At 40.5% G+C, this 17,286-nt stretch overlaps 1 protein-coding gene across 3 annotated transcripts in view; it reads right to left on the reverse strand.

The window, feature by feature from the left end:
• Positions 1-8,110, reverse strand: part of LOC122868031 (SRC kinase signaling inhibitor 1-like) — a 100,429-nt gene extending 92,319 nt beyond the window's left edge. Inside the window, exon 1 of one of the 3 annotated variants that reach the window (XM_044179568.1) lies at positions 7,537-8,110. In XM_044179568.1, the coding sequence (XP_044035503.1) occupies positions 7,537-7,558 (22 nt within the window). In that variant the 5' untranslated portion in view covers positions 7,559-8,110. The remainder of the gene's footprint in view (positions 1-7,536) is intronic. The other 2 variants (XM_044179567.1, XM_044179569.1) reach the window with 2 other exon arrangements.
• Between the last annotated feature and the right edge of the window lie 9,176 nt (positions 8,111-17,286).

Genomic DNA, 17,286 nt, shown 5'->3' on the forward strand with positions numbered 1-17,286 from the left:
AGAGTATTCAACTGTTAAACGTTAGTAGACCTTAATTCAAGGGAGACATTTTGACCTTATAAAAGCAGGAAACGCACAGGTGTAACTAATAAAATTAACAATGGCTCCATTACGTTTAATAAGCTGTCCCAGTGAGACAGCATGTATATGCCAATAGCAGGACCCTGGGCTGACACAGCTAAATAGAAGGGAGCCATTATTAATATTATTAGTTACACCAAGTAAAAATGTCTGCTGTGAGACAGGTCTATAGGTCTACAAATGTAACAAGTCCCTAGTGGCACTTCCCCAATTTTACATGTCAAAGTCTATTTACTAGTCACGGTGAGTGTGAAAACAGTTGCATAATGTCTTTTGTGCCACTGGAGGAGCTTTGCCAAGTCTGAGACAATACTGCTAGTAACGTCACCAGGGTTATCTTAGCTTGGGTTTGGAGATACTCTTAACAGAGCACCTGCATCATAAACTGGGGGTGTGGAGTTTGAAAGATGTGGGCATTTACCAGGCTGGGAGGGTCTAACGAAGAGACGTTGCGTTTTTGGGATCAATACAGCATCCTGAAGTGTACACAATGCACCTATGATGTCCTGTGGTAGGATTTACCCTGATACCTTCGTGATGTCTCACCTCTCTCGGGTAAAGCCGTGTTCAGACAGACTTGAGCCCTGCATGCAGAAAACACAGCCCACCCTCAGTCATTTGAAGGGGACCAGTCCGACCACTCGATGATGCAGCAAGGGCAAAAAAAGTTTAACCTGATTCGACTTTTGCCGCACCCCGATGCGACGTCATCCTGCAAAACGCTGTGTTGGCCAATCAAATGCGTGAAAGCACACGCGCGGGGGCTGTTTTCGGTCCAAACACCCAGTAAGGATGTACAATATACACCTGCTGAATCTTGCAACGTGTGTTTGCGATTGATGTTCGTCAACTCCTCAAGATACGCCACTGACCTATTTCCCAGCATCAACATGCGTCCAAAAAAAAAAAAAAAAAAAAAAGCAGCCACTTTATCACATTCGCTCCCCGGATCGACACATCCAATCTACTGTACCTCTTCTGTCTGTATGATGCGTCAGGTGTGCGCTATGGCCATCAAATAACACAACGCTATATAATGCAGCTAGTGTCTGAAATTCTTTTAACTGTACCCGTGATGTTAGAATTCACCCCTCTCACCATTCTGCCTAATAAAGTAGAAATGCAATAAACAAATCACATTTAAAACCTCAACGGACAAAGACGCCTCCTCTAATGTGGTAAAAATTATTAACAATACAGCACATCACCATCAGAGAGCTGCACGGCTACCACACCGCATCTGCTCTGTCAGTAATGTCACTCCTGCAGCTAAGGGTCATACACCACTGCAGGAATCTATTATGGAGTTATTGGCCAATGATTAGGACTCTGTGTGCCAGCCGATCATTTAAAAAAACAATATATACTTTGTGTGAAAATTGTGACAGATATGTTGTCTAGTGTCTGGCCGTTCACTGGTGCAGAGGAGTTTAAATTATCACTGCCAGGGTGCCCACATTAGCAGACCTGATGTCATTATCAGCACTTTATGTCCAGAAACTGTCAATTGGAGAAGAAAATGGGAACGGCTGCTTCTGAGAAAAATGTGACGCAGTAGTTTTCAATTAAGCTGATTTATTACAGAAAAGCAACCATGGTCCCTTCCAGGAGATGGTTCTCTCAGCTTATTCTCTCCATTTTTCTTCCACTGGTACACAGCTTCTGGAGGCTAGAATACAAAAATACTGATGACAGACCCTGAAAATTTTTTTTTAAAAACATAAAAGGCTGCTTTTCATTGTTAGACCAGTTTTTTTTAGCTAGATTCTTTTTCCTCTAAGGCTATTGCATATCATTTGTCTTCATACAGAGGGGTCTGCCTTTAAAGATACCCTGTTATTTTTTTATAAGAAAAATCTCCCTGTGCAAGCAATACTATGACAGTCATCAGCATCTGTCCTCCAACAACAATAGGCATAGTCTCCCATGAAAATGATCCTCTATTCTCTCCTCAAAGTCCTCGCACGTCTCTCTGTATTGTCCGTGTGTTTGTCTAATGCCTGAATCTGCCAGAGGAAATATGAGTTTAAAGGTAAAAGACGGTGGCACGTTATAGGAAAAAAAAAAAAAAGAGCATAACAGAAACTGTAGCAGCATGAGTTGGAAGATTTTTAAGCCATGTACGTCCGACTACATGTTAGCAGTCTCAGGACAGCTTGTAAGTGATAAGTCAGATGCACCCGGGGGCCAAAGCAGGTCAGGTCAGTAAAAATTTAAAGTGGATGGAAAGATGTTGAGAGAGTGTCCTAGAAAAATGTGGGGAGATTCTACATGCTTTTTACCAGACACGACTTGCAAAAACAGAAACGCATTTTATTTTTTACTATGAATGGAGTTGCCTGCCAGTGTGTGAGTGACTCTCCTGATCATGTCATCCACCTTACTGGCTAAACATCTTAAACCACCTCGCAGTGGAGCTGCTTTCTTCTTCCAGAGGCCGCACTGAATAAATTAAAACAACATCCGCAGACAGACTGCCAAGATTATCCTGGGTCAGCTTTACAGAGCTGAGAGAGCCAAATTAACTGAGATTTATTGTTAATAACTCTGCTGCGATGTGTCGTCAATGTTTCATTGCTTTCTGTGAAAGGGAAGGTCAAGGTTGTTTAATTAGACACTAAAAATCTTCTTTCCCTGTTGCACCTCTTCATCCTCAGATCTCACCCGAGACTGCAGCTACAAAAGTCCTCTATGACAATATTGTCCAACAATAAAAATAACTACGTCTATATACCTCATTTTATATCACTGAAACAAGTTTCCATGTCATCACATTTGAGCAGTATTTGCCAAACAGGCTGCAGGGATGAGCAGAGTTACTGCCGCACTGAAGGAAGTGTCCTTGAACAAGAAACTGAATCTGTGCCAGCTCCACAGGTGCTGCTCTCAGCCTGCACTCCACTCAAAAGGCAATCGTCCCAAGAACCACTACATCCCCTTCAAACAGGAGAATCTATACTTTATGAAGACACAAACTGTGTCCCAACTCCACACTAGAAAATGGAGACAAACTCACGGCTGCCAAAAGATGAAACAAACAGAAAAATAAATAAATAAATGTGTTAAGTCTTTGGAAAAACATTTAGCTTTCTTCTAAATTCCCAAGTTTCAGTTTGATTGACGTCCAACAGCAAATGTACTGTATCATCTCCTGTTAGGATAAAGGTAAAGTATGTTGTTTTATTGAATACTAACCGCAAACTAACAGTATACAATAATTACATACTTAATACAGTTCTTATGTACTATGGAACTGGGACAAAGCTAAAGAAACACAATGGTTCTTGGTACAGCGATTTTTGCTCATAAAAAGAATATTGTCTATTTAGCTGTTATTTGTAATTGTGCTTGTATTGTGTGTAGATTTGTTTTTTTGGCATGTTAATGTATAACTTATCAAAGAACTCTGATCTTGTAGCTGGACACATTTTTGTGTTTTTAACTTTCCATTCTTTGGAAATTAGGCCGAAACTGCAAAAGTCATGTTGTGATTACAGCAGCCAAATGGAAGAATTTGAACTGAAGCAACTGATTGGTTGACTGAAATTCAATGACTGATAAATTACTTGATGATTAATTCGTCATCAACAAAGAAAAAAAAAAATTAAAAAGCTATTTATAATGTTACTTTAATCTATGGTAAATTATGGCATCTGTAATTATTTTTGGACATTTTATTAAATGATTAATCAATTGTAAAATAAAATAGGTAAATAGATTGATAATTGATAATGAAAATAATCTAAAGGAAGAATGGATCCAGGGATAAGGATGAACTGTCAGCAGGTTAAAGCACCTTCATGTATCAGAGATGGTTCGAGCAGAGTGGAAGACATTAAACTTTTTAATATGAAGTCATGTGTCTGTTAAAGCGCCATCACTTTCTTACACATTCTAGCAAACCGATGGGAGTCTCTGGTGTCGGAAAGCTGCATTTGGGTATCTGCAGTCTCAGCGTGTGAAACCAAATTTCTCCAAAATGTTGTTTTGACTCATAAAAAGAAGTCAAAGGAAGCAACGTCAAGGATGAAACAGCACCGGAGTCTCTAAATGTCAGAGAGCAACACAGCTCCTGGGAGAAAAAGACATCCCTGAATCAATATTATAGTCGGCTCACCTTCACCTGGTGGCTCCGTGGCAACCGCATCAATCAGTCCTCTGATGTCGGCACCCTGTGCTCTGCGGCTTCCTCTCTCTGCCCTTCATCTCTTCTTCCCTTTCTCTGTCGCTCTTCCATCTCCTTCCAGATGTCAACAAGTTTGATCAGGCTAACATGGGAAAACTGCTGTTTGGCTGCCGCTCCTCGGCTCCCTGACAGATCCTCTACCCCGTCTCTTCTCCCTCTTTTGCTCCCCAGTCACTTGTGATTGCAACACGCTTGATCTGCTATCCCCCAACCACCCCCACCCGCCCACCCCGCCCCCCTCTCAAACCCTCCTGGGGTGCTGGGGAGGGCTCTGACATGTCATTGAGGTGACATGACTCACACAGTCAGGCAGCACAGAGAGTTTGAGATGTTCAAGGGCAACTCTATAGTCTGTGTTTCAAAATGCTCCGTTCAGATTTAATCCTCTCAGCGATTTCCGAGAGAGACAGCATGCAGAATGTGACAGGCCTCATATCGAACTACGTTGAATTTTAAGATAGGATTGGGAAAAATACCAGCTATCTCCCAAAAATGTTCAAGAGACTCGAGTCTTTTCTTACTCTGACACAGATTTGTGCAGTGAGAGTGTATTGGATGGTATCATGTAAATCAATACTGACTAAAGATAGAGAAGACCTCCATTTTGCACTCTGCCAGCCTACAGTCAGTTAAGTCTGCAGTAGCACCAGTTTGTGCCTCTCGTGTATCATATACAGAGATAAATGTCTGTTTTTCTGAAAGATAAATACCTGGTGATCTTTGAAAAACCCAGAAGGTTGTTTAACAATACGCTGTGATGAATGTATTTCCAGAATCCTTAAAAGACTCTTCCTACCACCATCTGGACAAAAAAAATAATAATTCCATCTGTTGCACGATAAGTGATTTTTAAACCATTTCCCAGGTTGTAACTCTATTTACTAATAAAAACAAAGATGGTAGCCGATAAATACATTTCTCCTTTCTTGTCTTGTACAAAATGTATATACATTATTGTGTATGAAAATATAGAACAATGGAAAGTGGTGAATATAGACAAATGCATAAAACTTAAGAAAACTTCAATTTAGCTTCAAGTCGTATAATGCGCGCAGCTTGGAAAACAGGGTAAAAATCTTTTTCATCATGCGGATGCAGATGAAAAAAGTGTCTGAGCTTTTAAAAAGCAATGAGTGTAATTAAAAACGACCTTACGGGTTTTTCAAAACATAGTCAGGGATATGGGTGGGCGATATATCGTATTAACTCGATAAATTCAAGTTTGTTTGATTGTAACAAAAAGGTTCCCGGCCAGAATCAAACCAGAAATGTTAGCGTCTTAACCACTTATCCACCAAGAACTTTTGCATAATGCGCAAAATGCCTACACTGTGAAAACTGAGTTATTACAATGAACCCAAAAACGGCTATTTTCAACTAAAAAGTAACAGCTGGCTACATAAACTGTCAAGTCACAACAACCTCGTAAACTGAGACGTGAATAGTTACATAATCCAGGGTTTCCCCCTAAGAAATTGCTCCGCCGAGATGGTAAGTAGGGTTGGGCGATGTCTAGCAAAGGGGCATGTGATGTCCACAGTGAAACATCGGGACGGACGATGACATTATTGTCGGGGGGTGACTGCACTGAGAGCAGACAGGTGTTGGCGATCAGAGCGGAGGGAAAGGTTAGCAGTGAAGTTGCCTAGTGGCAGTAAATGTACAGTGCAGGTTACAGTTTGCCCATGAATAAAACACAGCAGCTCCTCAATGCCCAAGACGTTCCCGTGTCTTGCCTCCCAGCTGCTGGGTAAAAGTGAAGGTGGTTAGCATCAACTTCAGCCCTGGAGGAAAACCAAGTCTTCCCTGTGCTTCCCGGCCACGGTCTGCAAGCTGCAGCAGGAACGGTCAACACTACGCTTAAGTTACCTCCTTAAGCAGATCATATGATTATAAAAAATATTTTAAAATACTAGTCAAAGTGATAAACGGCGGCTTTTAAATCACAATGTTACGATAGCAGAGGGCTCAGTGGTCGATGACTGTCAGCCCCATCAACCCCAGTGGTAAGCTACCAAAAGTTAGTAGATGACGGCTTCCACAAACTCACACTCATTAAATATGACATTTGCTGTGTGAAATTATGCCAGTGTTCTTTTATCTAAAAAGGTTAATGTTTTATTTTATGTTACGCCATTGTTTAAAAAGGCAAAGCGGCCCCGCCTCCGCTATAAAACCCTGTGGGGACCCCTGCTATATACGCACCTGCCAGAGTCTACAGGACTGTTGTGACGATGGTTAGCTGACCATCTTGAATCTACTGATCACATCTACAAGGGGAATAGATTTTATTTTTTTTGCCTAGTCAGGGATTTACCTTTCATTAAAACGGATGCTTAGCTCTGTGACTCAAACGTAATGATGCAGATTTTTTTTTTTTTTTTTTTTTTTTTAAAAGGAGGACAAACCTACCTAAATGTTTCATCCACTTTAATATTTAAAAAACAAGATTGATGCCTATTTTGAGTTCAATATGTTTAAGATGCAAATTAGTTTTTGTTGTTACAGCTGGCTGTGTGTCTTCAAAACACTCACCATGTGGAGCTCACTGCTTCTATATTTTAAAACCACTCCATTAACATCCAGCAAATCGCCTAACAAACTAGCAGCATTGTCTTTATCACTCTTTCCATCTCTCTGACCAACAGCAGCCTCTGTGCATCCATCAATAGCCAGCTTTCATGCCGCCCCAGATGCCAACCACAGAGAGCCAGAACGTCAACAGTCTCCCAGCCGCACAGGCAGTAAACAAGTGCTGCTGCCAGACGCAACCGACACCACCAGACACTCACACCCCCAATCCTCTCAGGCACTCCGTCCTGTCAATATCTGCACTAAAATGCATTTAAAAAGACACTTCTAATGTATTTCAAATGGGCTGTAGCACTTTAAACTGATTATTATAACAGGATACAGTTACTCAATCAGAGGCTTCATCTCAAACCAAATTAACAACTTAAAGACGCTTCAACTCAGTGTCCCAGATTTTAAAATTATATTCATACACTGCAGAAATGCTAGGGGAAAAAAAAAAATCTCCTATAAGAGTCCTGAGTGCCAAAAATGTACATCAACTCTGTAAAGTGATACCATATGCATCTTTCAAAAACATGCAGGCAAAGACAGATGTGCGGTAAAGACAGACAGCATCACACTGAAGAAGAGAGGCAAAGCAGAGGTAAACAGCGGTACTTTCCCAGCACCAGAGAAGGGCACTCAAGTTAGAAATACCTGCAACTACAGAATGGACGGAGAGAGAGGGGACATGCCTGGGAAGGAGGAATTGCCCATTCTCCACCTCGATGCACCTGTTTACTGTCCTCTACTGCGCCGTCACTTTCTCTCTTATCTTCTTTATGCCTTTAACCTCTTGTTTGTTCTCCATTCAGTCTCTTCTTCTACTGCTGTTTCTTCTTGCTTCCTGTCTTCCCTCGCCCCAGTTTTATCCCTTTACTCTCGGCGCGTCCATGTCCCAGCTTCTGGCGGAGCTGTGTCAGCATGTGGGTGAAGCGTTTTGCAGGACAGGGATGCTCTGTCTGTGACGGGTAGAGCACGCTGGAGTGCTGAGGCGCTCCTAACCATGTCTTAGCATGGCCACTGAATAAACTCATGTTTTATGGATGCAGAGCCCTCCCCGATCAGTCTCTCTTAAAGGGCCTGCACCCCATTGCAAATGCCTTTGATCTTAGCGCCGTCATTATACGCATTGGATTTTAATCATGTGCTCACATGCGTCTGTGGGAATACACTGTAGTTATCAGTAATTCAATATCACTATGTGGGCTTGACACTTCTCCCTGTGCAGCTGGAGGAGAGGAAGCAATTCATCAAGGGATGAAAAGGAATACAGAAAAGAAAAAAAACTGAATGCAGATGTTTCTCTGATACTTTCAGCAGACAAACTAATGGTGGCAATGAATTATGAATACCAGCAAGCAAAGTATGGCATAGCAAACACTGATAGCATATCATGAGCAGTGCTGTGTATGCATGTGTGATGAAACACTGCAGACACAGCTGATCTGTGTGTGTGTGTGTGTGTGTCTCCGCGGCAAAGGATATTGTCAAAGTAAATCCTGCACTCGCACCAGCTGTAATTCAATCCTCAGTCTAAGGCCATGAATTAATGAGACAGTGTGTGTGTGTGTGTGTGTTCAGGGTCAGAGGGGCTGTATGTCATGCACACCTGATAATACGATCTCCGGGGAGGGGAGTAAGGAAATGTTTGGGCACCACAAAACTGGATCGAAGAGAGGAAGCAAGAAGGAAAAAAGGTCAAAAAAGGAGTTTCTCAAAGAGACCTTAGATCTTAAACTTTCCTGGTAAAATAAATGAAAAATAAAAATAAACAGACATGAGTACAGCGGGTACAGGGCAGAACACTGTACACTAGTCAATACAGAGCCTTGTTTGTTGCTTGGTGGCCTGAATTGACTGGCTGGTAAATAAAACATAGCGATAAATTAAAGATAGCGCTTGCTGGACCTTGAGAGCGCAGATGCTCCCGTGCTTGCCATAATGCTCTACGGCGTTCTTCTCTTTGCCCTTGAGGGACTCACTTTGCTGCGCACACACAATGCCACAGGTGGGCAATAGAAAAACATATCAGTATGATGTATGCTCAGCCTTGGTTTCACTCTCCTGGAATCTCATTGAGCATCGTTTTTTGCGGCGATATCCTCGGCACTTTCCTATAGGCGGCGGGGTAATTAACACACTAAGTCACAGCTCAGCAAGAGACAAATCACACCCTGAAAAGAGAGAAAAGAGGAGATGTAATTACCGAGAGGTGTGGGATAGGTGAAGCGAATAAGCAGGGAAAAAGATTAATGTATGGGTGGGAAAGTTTACTACTACTTTTCTGAATTAACGTCCGCTTTTTACGTTTTAGCCTCACAAAAAACACTGGATCTAAATATTCATATTCCTTTCAGATGTGGAGAGCAGGGAAGGGAGGAAGGCATAGCGAAGAGGATGACTGTTAAGAAACCCCTGTGGAAGTAAGAGGAGGAGGAGGAGGAGGAGGAGGATACTAGCAGACTGAGAGGTGACAGGTGGACAGGCTGACAGGCTGAGTGACTGACAGACAAAGCAGAGAAACAGACAGCAGAAAGACAGAAGGAATAAATACAGTGCAAGTACAGAAAAGGGGTGAAAAAGGCAGTGAGACAGACAGAGATGACAGTGTAATTACAGATTCATGGATTCCTGGTTGACTGGTGACAGCAAGAGCAGCTGCTTTCTCGCTACGTCTGGCCAGGGGAGCTGAATAATAAAATCCGGGACGCAGCATCGCACAGAGAAGCGGCCATTACCCACAGACACAGAGAAAAGGCAGGGGTAGGGAACTTCAAAGAGACCGATGTGGTGTCCCTGAAAATTGCCAGATGTCAGGAAGAGGGACACCAGTTCAAGTTAGGTGACAGCAGAGACGTGCACGGACTCTCTGAGGGGTCAGGGCCGGAAATAAAAAAGGGGGGGGGGGGGGGGGGCACCAGTTAACTTTCCCCAAATGAGGTCACACCAGGACAGCACTGTTCAGGTTCCCCTTTGGTGTCAAATTAGGGCAAAATGAATCATGGTGGAGTCCCATTACAGGCTGATTAAATAAAGGGCCTTCCTGTTCCCTCACCTATGGTAATAAACGCTTTGGATAGTAAACCAAAGAATGAGATCAATGGTATGAAGTAACATTTAGTCAAGAACTGTATTTAAGTACAATTTTGAGGTACTTTACTCGAGTACTGTCATGTACTGCTACTTTATACTTCTGCTCCGCTACATTTCAGAGGTAAATACTTTTTGCTCGACTTCATTTATTTGATAACTTTAGTTACTTTGCAGATTCAGATTATAAAATATAAAATTAACAAATAAATGATGCTGTAATATTATAGGTTAAGATAGGACTTTATTGATCACCGGTGGGGTAAATTCACATGCTACACAACAGTATATAAAGTAATTCAAATTAGCTCCACATTTACCTGCTGCAACATTAAAGTGATGAATACAACACATATAATACAACATGCTTTATTCTGTAATGGGCCATTCTGCATGACTACTTTTAGTACTTTAAATATATTTTGATGCCAATACTGTACTTTTACTTAGGAGTTGTAACAAGGTATTTCTACACTGTGGTATTGCTACTTTTACTTATGTGAGTAATTCTTCCACTGCTGGAGATCATGGACTCAAGCAGCTAAGGGGATGTGGGGATGAGGATAAGGACGTCTCCTGGCTGCCACTCTTTGGGAGTTCAGGGCACAGGACAGAGTCCCTGGTAAACCCACAAAAAGTGCTTGTAATGAGTAAAAAAAAAATTAATGCTGCCCCCTAATGCTGATGATTCTTGCTGCGGCATTGTGCACAGAGTAACACAGGATAACAGTATGGCAGGCTATAACTTTTACAAACCGAGTAAAGGGTAAACGGGGGGGGCAGCGATACTCCTTTCTGTTAGCTGACTGCCAGAGAGGTCAACAAAACTACTTCTGAACCAGATGCTGGTACAACCTCCTCTTCTGCCGTCCAGCGTGATTGACTCTTCGGCCGTCAGCAGCCCGGCACGAGAGATGCTCGGTGGTGCACTACGATTCTTCCTTTTTATATCTCTGAAAGTGGAAATCTGATGTTTTCACGTCGCATATGATGAACAAAGGCATTAAAGCATGCGTCATGTAGGCTGTTATAGGGGTTGAGAGTGGGGCGGCTGCACTGCAGGTGAGCTGAACTGGACTGTAATGGGCGGAGGAGTGAATAGTACATTTTTAGGTAAGGTGCACTGAAGAAAAAACATCAGTTATAATACAGCAAACCACAGCACAAATAATGAAAAGGCCCTTATTCAGCTTCTTACTATGAGCTGGGATCCTACATGAAAACACTATTTTGAACAGTTTTAGTTATTTCACTTGAGAGATCTCTGTATTTCTGTTTCTCCTCTCATTTCTCTCAACTCATTTGAATCAGACGACAGTTGGTGGGTTGCTGGTTACTGTCAATCAAATCTGATCAAACCACACAGTCCACAAACCACATTAGCTGAGTTAACTCTTAATACCTAAATATGCTCTTTTAACTTTGACTATTACTTATTTAGTCATTAATATTATGCCATAGAGATGTTACAGAGAAACACTTTACAGGGGCTTTAATAAAGGAATTTGCACAATATTTATTATTTCAAATAGTTCTTTAATCGGTTTCCTACTTAGACTGTTTCTTGTACTGCTATAACATGCAAATTTCCCCTCTGGGCATCAATAAAGTAGGCCGCCTAAACTTCAATGAGTCGAATCATCAGTGGAGAAGCCCCCAAGTGGAACCTCATTTTGTCAGTCAAATCAATGCACGGTCTCATTTTTACATTTTTTTTGCTGTATCATTGTGCACAAAGCACGCAGGATAACAGCAAGGCAGCCTGTACATTTTTTTACAAACTAAGTCTCGTATCAAAATCGGCTCGTGTGCGTTCCCTCCTCCGTTGCTCTCAGCTCAGGAGCTGAATGCAGCAAAGACGGCTAAACTACCAGCAACAACCGTCCAGTGCGGGACGTCAAGAGCCCCACAGGGAGACGCACACTTCTTATTTCTTTGTGGAAATGTTTTCACATCACAGATGATGACTAAAGACACCAAAATGCGAGTCTTAAAAAGGTAAAACCTGAGACTTGACATGCGGTGTGCTGTTATAGGAGTTTAATGTGGCGCTGCTCTGCAGGTGTGCTGGACTGGATAATATACTTCTCATAATCGTAGGTTAGGTAACAACATCAGTAAAAATGTTGCTTATTTATCAAAACATTTAAAAATCAATGCTGTGAATAAATTTGAATCAAGCCATCCCAACAATGGACTCTTTGAACCGCCGCGGTCAGGGAAGCGCTACCGCAGTCACAGGACCAAAAACAGAGGTTCAAGGAGGGGCTACTTCCCTCAAGCCATCCGAATCCTGACCGAGGACACTGCCACGGCTCCCGATAGGCTACACCTCCGACGTTTCCTCTTCACAAATACCTCCACCCTTCCCTTGCATCCCTTTAATATATTTGTACTTTCACACAATTCTATCCATCTCTTGCTGTTGTGTATATTGTATTTGATATTTTGTTAGTTATGTTAAGCACAGCGCCGGAGGGGGCAACAAAGCATTTCACTGCACAGTGTAGAGATATGTTGAGTATGTGACAAATAAAACTACAATCAATTTCAGAAAGCTATGAATGAGAGTGTGGAAACAAATTAAATATGATAAACTGAAAACATGGAGGATCTTTTCGCTCGGCAATCAGCACGCATCACGGCACTGTTTTGCATTTTTTTTCCTCTTATTTATTTACCCGTAGCCGTCGTGTGGCCTTAACCTGTGCCTATCTGAGCTAATGGGTACAACTTGGGTCATTGGTTTTACATTAATTGATCGGGTCAAGGTTGTGTCCGAAATTGATTCAAACATAATTGTAGGTGACAGGTTGGCTACAGTTTTCTAAATGGACATAAAGCATCTCTGAATAGCCAGACAAACAGTTGGATAGATCCTGTAGATAGAGCGCAGCAGAGGGGGAGAGCACATCAAAGAAAATCTAATTAAAAGTATGCTTCATAGTAATTGCATTCACACCTTGATAGGTTTAATTACTTGAACAACAGCATCAAAAGCCTTGATCTCCTGCTACAAAACAATATAAAGCCAGACTGAAAGCATTAAAACTTGCCATCTTATCAGTCTGTTAACATATTGGCCAAGTCTGTCATTAAATACTTTTTTTTCCCATACAGGATGAAAGACTTTACTGCGGCTCAAACTGTCTTTTAATTAGCTGGAGTTTGCCTGGATTCTGCTGTTAAGTGGCTCAAAACACCTTTTGTTTGTCATTGGTTTTAATTGAGTGGTTCTATATTTAGATTTCACAAACAATCAGGCAGACAGACACTCTGATCCTTGCCTGAATGTGAATTATCATCCCAAAAGTGGGTCAGGTAAACACTCCACTATGTTGTTTTAATCAAGTTCTAGACCGAGTGGACAGATTTAACACTGCTGCTGGACTTCAGAAAGACATTCAGAGGATAAACGAGCACTCTGCAGTCACCAGAGCTGTACACTTGAGATTTGGATTGCAAAAATTAGGACTCGACATATTCTAGACTTGAATGCCCGAAAACTCCTCTTGACTTAAGACTTGAGGGCAAAAAAAAGCTGAGGAGAGCTGACTTGGTGACCCATAAATATTGAAAAAAATGCTCCACTTTTGCCTTTTGGAGCTCTGCCGAATAAATCAATAACATAACCAGGAGGCACACAACATCTCCATAACCTAACGTACACCTGCAGCTGCTGGCACCAGAATAAAATGGAGAATACTGAAAAGTCGGATGAGAGAAATTAGCCTTTCATTATAAAATTAATTAGTCTATATACGAGTAGCTCAATAGTTTCTCCTCCTCTCCGGCATATATCGCCTATTTTCCTCCCTGCAGCCGTGAAAATGATTCTGACGCACAAATTATTTATGTGCTAGTTACTGCTTTCAGTTATTAAAAAGAGCTCCTTTTCCTATTTGTTAAATATCTAAGATTATTATTAAAATGTTTTCATTTGTTTGCTGTATTAATAATTAGAAAATAATCTATTTTTCCATGCCACCCCAACAAATCATAATTTGTGCACTCAAATTTGCCTTTTAGGGCTTTGGATTTTTGTTCAACACGACACAAGCGCTGAGTGGCCCACGATCAGCACTGATGCTGGTTTTAATGAGACCAAACAGAGATGTGTGAAGATCAAAACCAGGAGCAGCGATGTACAGAAACACCACAATATTCAGAGCGTTTACATTGAACCATTTGACATACAGATGCTGTGATTCATTACCTGCAACTGGACGTTAAACGCCCTGTTTCCAGTAAAAAAAAAGGTATTTGGTGTGATTTCGGCCATTGTGCTACTGTAATTTTTATACTAGCATTGATTGCAAAAGACTTGAAACTTGACTCGGACCGAAAGGCCGGAGACTTGACTCGGACCTGGTCCAAAAGACCCTAGATTTGACTCTGACCTGGTCCAAAAGACCTGAGATTTGACTCTGACCTGGTCCAAAAGACCTGAGATTTGTCTCGGACCTGGTCCAAAAGACCTGAGATTTGTCTCGGACCTGGTCCAAAAGACCTGAGACTTGACTACAATCAATCAGGAACAACAATGAGTGGTTTAGCTGAAAGTTACTGAATAAATATTCAATTTCTTTGTATTTTTGTTCTCTACAAAGTTTTTAACACTAGTAACACTTTCAGCCAAAGATATACCAAATAAAAATATTCAAAGTGCTTTAGCACAGGTGCAGATGTCTCATGTGACCTGTTATTTTTTATATTAATCAATTTTAATTTTACTCTACTATTGTTGTCACACACGCAAAAACAAAAGAAAAAAGCCAATGGTTTATGGATGGTGTTTTTAGATTTTGAACAGTTTTGGATCCATACTAGTTATTTGTTTTTCTTCTCCACTGATTTAACACTCCCTTTCTGCAAATTACGCTTGTTTCTGTAAATGTTATACAGAGTCATTGGTGGGGAAAGCAATATTCTGACTTTCATACTTTCCCATGACTCAAAGCAGTAATGTCAATATCTACAATTTTTGCTGTGCTAGTGAAACTGAAATATTGCACATATCATCATTCAACCGCTTCTCTACTAAAATCCACCAGCATCTTAATTTTCTAGCATTTTTTGCCTGGAATAAAATCTCGAGGACGAAAAATGTCTGATAGTTCTGTGCAGATATACTGTTTATATCAGTTTTTTGATATTAAGATGGCGAGTCAGTGGTGCTCAAAAGTGTGTTTCTTGTGAGTTTATCACACTTTATGGTTTGTTTTTTATCCCTGTAGAGAGTTTTATTTTTGCTTTTGATATTTGTATGGCAAATGTTTGATAGGATTGTTATGTTTTTCTCAAGGTTTATGATGAAATGCTTCCAAGATAAAAAAAAAAAAACAAAAAAACAAAAACAAACTGACAATATGGGCCATACACATGATTTACAAAAAGCAAATTGCTGCTGATGAGCGATTGCTCTGTGTACGGTCTGTCCTGCTTCCCTCCCCATAATGGCAGAACTCCCATTAGAGTTTGGCAGCAAAAGACCAACAGTAATCACCTGCCATTGTCAACGTTACATTTTTGGTCCAAAGAAAACTTCATAAGCGGCCTGATATCAACAGATTTGGACAGATAACGGTGACCACAAACAACAAATGACAAAGCTGCACTTTGCTTTCAGACGTTTATACATGCAAATACTGTACACCTCATGTATATAATCTATTACATTACCCATTCAGTATTTAATATTTACTCCTTTGCACTATTTGTATTTGTTTACAATTTATAGAAACAGTTTGACTTGTATATAGACTTGTTTGTGAAACTGAAGTTTGGAGCCACAGAGTAAAATATTGGCATTCACTTGTATTTTCTGAAAATGTTACCTCCCTGCATTGTGGTTTAAAGTTTGTTTCAAAGCTTTCTCCATACAGTCAGGTATGTCAGTCTGGTGGAGAACACTAAATACATTTTTATTTATATTTTTATGGCTAAAGAGAGTCTATTACTCTACTAAGATATTTAGTCTAAAAAACTTTTCACGTCATTAAACCCCCCATAAATATTTTAGGTCCAGGTGAGATCACACCTTTTGCATCCTCCAGCCTTCCACCATTACAAAGGTTAATAATGACTTATAATACACATATACACACACCTATTTATTCACCTACTTGTGTATAATGTTTTGTCGTCCTTTTTTTTAGCTGTATGTCTTTCTATCTTCCTGTAAATTGTTCTTGGACCTGCGTGTAACATCGAGAGCAACTTAAAACCGGAGTCACACTCCTTGTATGTGTTCACATACTTGGCCAATAAAGCTGATTCTGATTCTACTACCGTCTTTTCACTGTGAAAGGAAACCACAGCAGCAAGGTGCGAATACTCCAATTGATTCACACCTGTAGAAGTCTATTCATCAAATAGACTAATTTTAAAAAGGAGAGTTGAAGTAGGATTACCCTCAGTGGCTTTTCTGAGTGCAGCTGTTGTGAAAATGGAGCAAAGGCTGCAGAGGCTGAACAAATCACAAACTCCTTTCTCTAAACCGAACAAACACGGTAGCTGGGAAAGACACGTGGCATTACTTGTTTAATACTGGAGCTGCAACTAACAATTATTTTCATTTATCAATTAATCTGCTGATTATTTTCTAGATTTATTGTTTTATCTATAACTGTCCATCAAAGTTTCCCAGAACCCGAGGTGACATCTTAAAAAAAAATGTTTTTAATCCAACCAAAAGTCCACAACCCAAAGGATATTAGTTTATATTTAGTTCATAACTGTAAGAGACTGAAGAAACATTGAAGAAGCTGGAGCCAGACAGACAATTTGGGCTTTTTTTCCCTTAGAAATTACTCATAATTAGGCTAATAGACTATCAAAATAGTTGCAGACTAGCCATTGCAGCTCTATTTTGTCCAACAAAAGAAACAATACACATTTTATTATATATGAACACATGGAATAATAATATTAATGCAATATTAATAACCCACAGCTCTGTAAATACAACCGGGCACACAACAAGATACCTACCAATTAAAACTTAAAGACGACAATTTTACCACTTTTACCTTGTTTTAACATTTTGGTTTTATATACCAGTTATTTATTTTTTTACTTTCTCTGTTCATCTGTACTTATTTCTGCCCTCATGCTGCTGCAACAACTAGCCTATTTGAACATGTCACTTTGGGCTTTGGGACACTTTATTTTTCCACTTTTTCTGACATTTTGTATACAACTAATCAATTAACACAAAATTAAAATAATAGTTACCTTAGTTACAGCCCTGCTACCAATTATAAAAATACACCCATCACGAAACTCACAAATTCAAAACAATTAACTGACCAACAAACCACAGACACCACAGCCAGAAGTCCCTTACATCA

This window comes from Siniperca chuatsi, linkage group LG20, assembly GCF_020085105.1.
Source record: "Siniperca chuatsi isolate FFG_IHB_CAS linkage group LG20, ASM2008510v1, whole genome shotgun sequence".
NCBI classification, from domain to species: Eukaryota; Metazoa; Chordata; class Actinopteri; order Centrarchiformes; family Sinipercidae; genus Siniperca; species Siniperca chuatsi.